General features: G+C 41.6%; 1 protein-coding gene across 1 annotated transcript; it reads left to right on the top strand.

Moving 5' to 3' along the window:
• The first annotated feature begins 494 nt into the window (after nt 1-494).
• On the top strand, nt 495-6,006 carry LOC121431663 (zinc finger protein 503-like). Its single transcript, XM_041629308.1, has 2 exons — nt 495-837; nt 2,712-6,006. Exons 1-2 carry the CDS (start codon nt 766-768, stop codon nt 4,122-4,124), a joined length of 1,485 nt encoding a protein of 494 aa, XP_041485242.1. The 5' UTR covers nt 495-765; the 3' UTR covers nt 4,125-6,006.
• Nucleotides 6,007-7,436: the final 1,430 nt, after the last annotated feature.

Below are 7,436 nucleotides of genomic sequence, written 5' to 3'. Positions count from 1 at the left end.
CTGTCGCGCAGGGTGCGGTTGTCATTCAAAGCTACTCCGCCGGTGTCTTTGTTGTCACACATTAATTGCGATTATTGGGCCGATTTATCGCGGGGAATCATACCCCCTTTCAAAAGCCGTTTTTCAAATTACTCGAGCCATGTTATCAACAACAAAACGCTGACATAAATCAGACGGAATTGACAAGGCTGACACCGCTCTTGATTGATCGCAGAGCAGCGAGCAGCACTGGACGCCTGCCAACGGGAATTGCTAATCGCGAATTTGATTGGCTGGCGCGGAGCATGTGACAAGATCACATATCAATCATCCCAAGCCTCTGACAGCTACACATCCCGAGCGACCAATCACGCACGGCGCACGGGCCGTTGCCCCGCGCCGATTGGCCAGCGGTAAAGTCCCTTCATCTCGCGTTGTAAATTCAATGTTTGACTTGAAGTGTTGTCGGCAAATTTGTGGTTTTGTGTGTTGTCTGCTGCGGCGGTACACTTAGAGGAGTGCTTGTGTGGCTCGCGCAGACAAATCCATTCGCACAATGGGGCCGAGCTAGTGGGCCAGTCAGTGACGGCTCGCCGCCCGCACATCTCTCTCTCCCCTCATCGCTACTCAATTCTCAGCTCTCACCCGGAGCGGACGTACGTCGTACCTACTCGCACCATCTCTTGTCAGTGTTGTGATCTCTTTCTTGTGATATTCTTGCTATCTGTTGTGATACAGTGCTACCCCACTTTGTGAATATTTCTTGGTTTATACTCGATTATCACCATGCTTGCGACACGGACGCAACCCCTAATGCATACGGAGTATTTACAGCCCATGGACCCTCTTCCGACCACGGTAAGTTCGGCATTTTAATTTCACCATGGTCATTTATGCTCACCCGCTCTAGTTTTAAAGCCGCATTTCTCAAATTTTTAATATATCAAGTAAAACTTGTTCTTCATGACGTGTAGGTTTTCCATAATGTAGGTTCATTGTATAATAATTGAGGAAATCGTAGGGGCAGGAGCAGCACGTTATATTATTATTTTTCTCAGCAGTTCAGTATCTGTCGGCGTTGTCTTGCCATTGCATGTTAAAAATTATTCCCCGACCTACCGTACCTGCTCCAATCAACGGTGTGCAATATCATTATCTTATGCCCGGTGTAGCTTATAAAAAGTTATATAGTATGCTTCCAATAACCTCAATTCTATGTCATTTAAGTTGCAAATCTTCTTTTTAATATTACAAATGTACATATGCTGGGCGGTTGTAGAATTTATGTCGTAATTTGCAACAAATCATGCTGCCGTGACTCGGTTTAAATCGTACAGTAAATTCGGCAGTGAGTTGATACCTGACGCTATATCGTGGCTGTAGTTACCAGCAGCCAACTATGTATTGAACATGTTTAATATGATATAGTTAGGTTTCTGATAAACGTTTTGTGTTGATAGGCCCATATTATTTTGCTTTTATTGTCGAAATCTTGCTTGTCAATCACGGCATTGCCCCTTAATTGTCCGTGTGTACAGAAACAAATTCAGTTCAATTCATTTCAGTTGAATCGCGTCTGGTGCAAACCTGCTCTGCGTGTGTATGGTCAATACGCGATAGGCAGCCGACAGGCATGACAGGAAAGATAACCAAAAACATTCATGTTATAAATTGTCTCAAAGGAAATGGAAATGAAACACTCGGTGATATCAGTTGCAGTCTGTTCGTAATGGTTTCTGTTCAATACTGATACAGTTTACTGTGGTTATTGTGTCGGAGATTTCGTAGTTTGAGCCAAGCCTTATTTACACTTCATGCTACAGACAGTGTATCGCATACTGAATTTGTATTCATAGATAGAAACAGTTGTGTTGAATCGAGTATGCCTAGACATGCCCTTATTCCGACGCTTGATTTCCCCGATCATTTTCTAGTGAAGTCGGCGGTACACACTTAAAAAGAAAAACATGTAGGCCTACTTTCCATTTTTGACTGGCATTTGTTAAGGACCTATTGGTGAAAAGATTAAAGCTCAATCGATTAGGTGCATTATTTTGATCTAAACGGAAAAATATTGACCAGAAAATGTACACAACTGCTTTTAATTTAATATCGTCTCGCATTTTTGCAAATTTATTATTCAATATGCACGTTTTCATGAAACCCTTTCGTTGTCAATTATTTAGTCATTTACATTCACATTGTAAAAATTGTACACGGTGTCTGTGCTGATTTCATAATGTATTTAGGCGACACTATTACAGCGTTATATTAGTTTTCACAAATCGGCAATTTGCAAGCGAAACCCGCTTTGTCTGGCATGTGTGTTGCAATTGCACGGACAACAAGAACATGGTATCTCGAAATCGAAAGTGATGATACGTGAGTTTTACAATGAATTCCGAATTATCAATGTTATGAATTCCGGAGAAAAGAGATAGATTATTTGTCATACTTTTGCATTCATCATGATGTGGGGAGAAACCTCTGCACATTTATATGAAATATACTGGCTGATCACTTTGGTAGGGATATTTCAAGAAGTGTTCTTGATTGTGAAATATAAGATTACGGAGTTTGGAGAATTTTCTTTCGTCACATCAATCCCCCTTGCAACCACATGCTCATAAATAATCACGTAGAGTGTTTGTATTAAGATTGAATCAACACTATGACTTGTTTTATCATGATTATTAATGTTTTGTTTCTATTTTATTTTTCTTCTATTGCAGTTGGATGCGAAGAAGAGTCCATTGGCCTTGCTGGCTCAGACATGTAGCAGCATCGGAAAGCCAGACCCACCTCCAAACTCGAATGAGATGAAGACCGGCTTGACGGCTCCTCTCGACATCGGTGGCAAGAAGTCCCCTGAGAAGGCAGCGACCACGGTGCCCGAGCTCGACAGGTCATCGTTCAAGCCTTACAAGCAAAACGAGAAACGCGACGGCGATGCCTATGTGACGAAAATACCAGCTTACGCCGACAAAGCAATCTCGCGGGGATCCCCACTCAGTGTTATCACAAGCACGGACTCTAAACCGATCGCCAGCGCGACCACCTTCACGTCGTCGCCGCCGTCGCCAACGAAAACAAGGACAGAGGCATCGAGGCCGAGCTCGAATCAGAGTACGACAGAAACTGTCTCAAGTCACACCAGTACTGGACATAGCTTTGGCTGCACTAGCTCAGGTGCTCACAGTCCGAGTCACCGAGGTGATTCGAAGCCCCACTCTCAGGTTTCCACTGCCCCTATCTTACCGACACATCTCGTGCCCCCTGCACTAGCTACAGGATTCAAACCGTCTACATCTCATACCAGTACTCCACCCACTTCAGGACATTATGGTGGATGCCCTTCGCAGCTTCTTGGACACTTACCCCACATTGCAGATCCTGCAAGCATTTCAAAGGATCATGCTGGACACCTTTTAGCTGCTACCGCCGGTTCACCTTACGCCACCGCCTATGCACGTGTGAAAACCGCTGATGGGGGCACCACGTTGATGCCTATCTGCCGTGACCCGTACTGTTCACACTGTCAATCAGCCTCACTTGCAGCTTCTGCAGCATCAGGTGCAGCATGCACACAATGTAGACATGATGGACTATCACTCAGCGGGGCCGTTCCGTTTGCACTTCCCGTTCCGGGTGCGTTTCCCGCCTATTTCCCATCAGGAAGTCCCACCGCATCAGCCACGCCTTATCTTTACCCACCGCCCCCAGTACCCGCCCAAACCGAGCATGGACACGTCTGCAACTGGGTCTCGGGCAACACGAGCTGCGGGAAACGGTTCGGCAGTGGCGAGGAGTTGCTGCAACATTTACGCACACACACGATGCAGTCGAGCGAGTCGATAAGCACGCCGTCTCCTTACGCCTTGGCTTCGTCACTCAACGCCCAACTAAGTGCTTACTACATGCACTATCCAGCTGCAGCACCCATCCCTGGTTCCTTTGGACTTTCAAAACCAGGAGTACCACCTTCACCCCTTAGCCCAGGATCCGCCCTAAGGTATCACCCCTACAAGGCACCCATCCCCACCTCGTTGGCCACCCTCCCTGGACTCCCAGCCGGTGCTTACTACTCCCCGTATGCTTTCCACGATCTTAAAGGAAGACTCGCCGCAGCTGGAGTACCCCACTAGCCAAAAATCTATCCAGAGTGGTGCATGAACTCTTTAATATCACACCTGAAAAATTATTATATCGTGTGTTCACTGTGTTAAGTTTCATATTTCTGTATTCAGTTTAAAACCTGTTACAAATTTCGAAGTACTTTAATTGCATCTTGTTGGTTCGTAAGGACTGTACAGAGATATACATTTTATTCGAAAAGTACTATTCTGTAAGATGAGGAAATTAATTGTGAGTCGGCCTATCTCTCAGAGAAAATATTAGTGATATGAACAAGGGAAAGTCTAGTTGAAAGTCTCCTCTAGGTGTTAATAAAACGGTCATTACTAATTAAGATGCTGTCCGTCCCTAGGTATAACCCGAGATGAAACGCGAGATTTGCTCAAGCGTACTATAGTACAAAAGAATTAATTTCCATTTAAAATCGGTTCCAAAATACAGGTTATATATTTTTCCAAATGATTTCCTTTTATTATTTCATACTACATTCAATGACACGTTTTGTGGTTATTCTAGAAACACTGCTGTGATGGAGGGAGACAAGGGAGATGTTGCGTTGCCCAAATTGCGATTCACTATTTCACTTACAGTAGCATTGCGTCTTGTCAGGACCGTTTATTAGACGGTCTAACCCATTAATTTAGCTGAAAAATGGAGAAAGAGCAGGCAGTCTGGAATTATTTATGACATGCATTTCACACGGGACTGAAACAGTTGGGATGTCCCCCCTATGTATGATTGAGCAATATGGGGCGAGATGCTAAACCGGCTTCCCGTCATAAGAAACTCTTTATTCACAAATCAGCCCGCTTCTCTCTTTTCTCCGACGCGTGCATGAGTTAACAGTCGCCGCGCAAACCGACCATCGTAGCAATTCATCTTCTTCCCTGGCGCGGCACTGGAGAGCTGAAGCTATATCATGTTTGCAGGCCGAGCGAGGAAAGGTGCCGTGTTGGCGAGCCGTGGCGATCATTTATGCCCTTGTCATTAGTCGCTTACTTCAGTTTCTCCACCCAACCTCTCTCGTTTTTCTCCATCTCTCCCTTTTTTTTCCATCCTCTATCAAAGCAAGAGCTACGCTTGACTGGCGCACTGATGACGGGGCGGGATGATTGATACAGCAGAATAAGACATGGTTTGGGTGAATTATCGTGGCCGGGTTGGAAAGAGACCTCACCTCATCAATCTCCAAGAAAGGTCCCAAGCTCGTGTCAAGAACATAAATCCGACTCGGTATCACAATACTGATGGGCACCGGGACGCGTCTACTCTTGTCTTTATCATCTCTTTAACTGCGCGCCTCCATGTCATGAATCTTTTAAAACCTCCACCATTAGGAAGCTAATTAATCACAAGTATCTTCCTCCGCTCGCAACGAGCCGAGAGGAAGACGGACTCCCGACTGCTTTGTTTCTGCCATAAACGTCATCTTTTATTAATTACACCCAAGCACCCTACCCTTCTGCTTAATAATAGAGCAGCCTTATTTACCCCCGAATCCTAAATTGCCGGGGTTTTTGTCCCATTTGTTGACAAACCATCGCTACTTCCGACAGCCCGTTTATCACCCTAAAATTAATTCAACTGAATTACATGTCGCTTTTAATGCGTCACGCTCCTTCTTTCGGGGGAAAATTAGCCCCGGTGAGCCATTAAGATTGATTAATTACTGCATACTAGAAAGATTATTGTTATACGTGTTCTCACTTTTATGTGTTGACTATATATTGTTCTGATTGTTTATATTTATGTGTGTATGTATATATATATATACAACTCTTTTTCTGTATAGAGAGGTTAAAGATGAACAGCCGTGACAAAGTTAATGTGGTGTTTTATTAATGTATATACGTGTACAGTTTAAAGAGATTAAAAAAAAGATATTCCATGATTTCAAATTGAAATAAACGTTTGTTGTTTTGTCATTGCTGTATTTATGACCAAGTACTATAACACTGGAATTAGGATACATCTTTAACGATTTCGTATTCAAATGATTTTGGGTAAAATTTTAAGGAAATAGCGAAACGATGTCTGTATATGCATGACTGATTGCAGAAATAATTGGGTGATTGACCGATTGAGTTGATGATTGATTGTGATATGGCCGATTGATTGATGGATTAAATGACTGATTGATTGAATGAATGATTTGATTAATTGCACAATCAAGAAAGGATCGGAATAAATAGCCAATCTTTTGATAAATTTATGTCCGCCCCAATGGAAAAAAAAACTGTCAAAATTTAATCAAATTATGGATCGATATAATATAGCAAGGTTCGATTTTGGCCATTGTTATTGTTAAGACATAATATTCATCGGAACTTCGAAAAAAAATCAATATTTTGCTAATCATTCCCTCATGAGAGAGTATTTTAAAATAATAATTGTTCATGAATCTGACTTTGGCAGGCTCGGATGAGCTTTACATGTCTATTGAATGGACAATGTTGTGATTGATATATTGACTGATTTCATTTATAATATATGACTGACTGATTGAATGATTGATTTATTATTTTCAAATTGATTGAAATAATTGCATCTGTTTTGGGGATGCTACCTGTATAACGAAGGGGAGCTTGTACATGTATATTTTGATTAACGGGGTTATAATCATGACTGAAATATTGAATGAATGCGTCATTGAGATAATTGATGAGTGACCAATTGACCAATCTGATAGGAGTTGCTGGTTGATTGGTGGTCAGTGTTTCTTTAATGATCGATTTATTGATAGATTGTCTGAGTGAGTGATTGATTGATTGACTGAATGGTTGAATGATATTGATTGATTGATTGAATGGTTGAATAGTTGTGATTTTTCAGTGCCATGTGAAGTAAAGAGATAATTTATGACAAAGGGGACACAGAATATTGGAAGAAAATTAATACATGAGATAAAAATGAAATCATAAGCTAAAGAGTTGTTTTATGAAGACAATTTCATATTTCCTTAAAATTCATTACCTTGGTCGTGAATAAAGTCAATCAAAACCCGAGATGAAATAAAAGAATAAGCTGAGAAAACGAATTTATAATGAAATATTCAAATGAATATATAAATAAATCAAAACCCGAGATAAAAAAATGAAAAACATAAGCTGAGAAAACGAATTCATATTTCCTCAAAATGTATTAGTCGTTCAAAAAATACGTAAAAACAGTACATGACAAAGTTAACCAATTATTTGTCATTGAATTATTCAAAGGATTATTTTTCAATCGTTTGCCTCATCGAGACAACATTATACAAATCCATGTCGGATTTCTTATCTTACAAAACCAAACACTGAAAGTGCAATCCTCTAATATCCATA

Source organism: Lytechinus variegatus, chromosome 18, assembly GCF_018143015.1.
Source record: "Lytechinus variegatus isolate NC3 chromosome 18, Lvar_3.0, whole genome shotgun sequence".
NCBI classification, from domain to species: Eukaryota; Metazoa; Echinodermata; class Echinoidea; order Temnopleuroida; family Toxopneustidae; genus Lytechinus; species Lytechinus variegatus.
Note: the sequence above shows the minus strand (reverse complement) of the source record. Positions and strands in the feature narration are given on the sequence as shown.

Excerpts from the sequence above, each read along its gene's own strand:
- LOC121431663 (XM_041629308.1), top strand. The coding sequence starts at position 766 with ATGCTTGCGACACGGACGCAACCCCTAATGCATACGGAGTATTTACAG. Across the intron at positions 838-2,711 it reads TGGACCCTCTTCCGACCACG|TTGGATGCGAAGAAGAGTCC; the intron begins GTAAGTTCGGCA and ends CTTCTATTGCAG.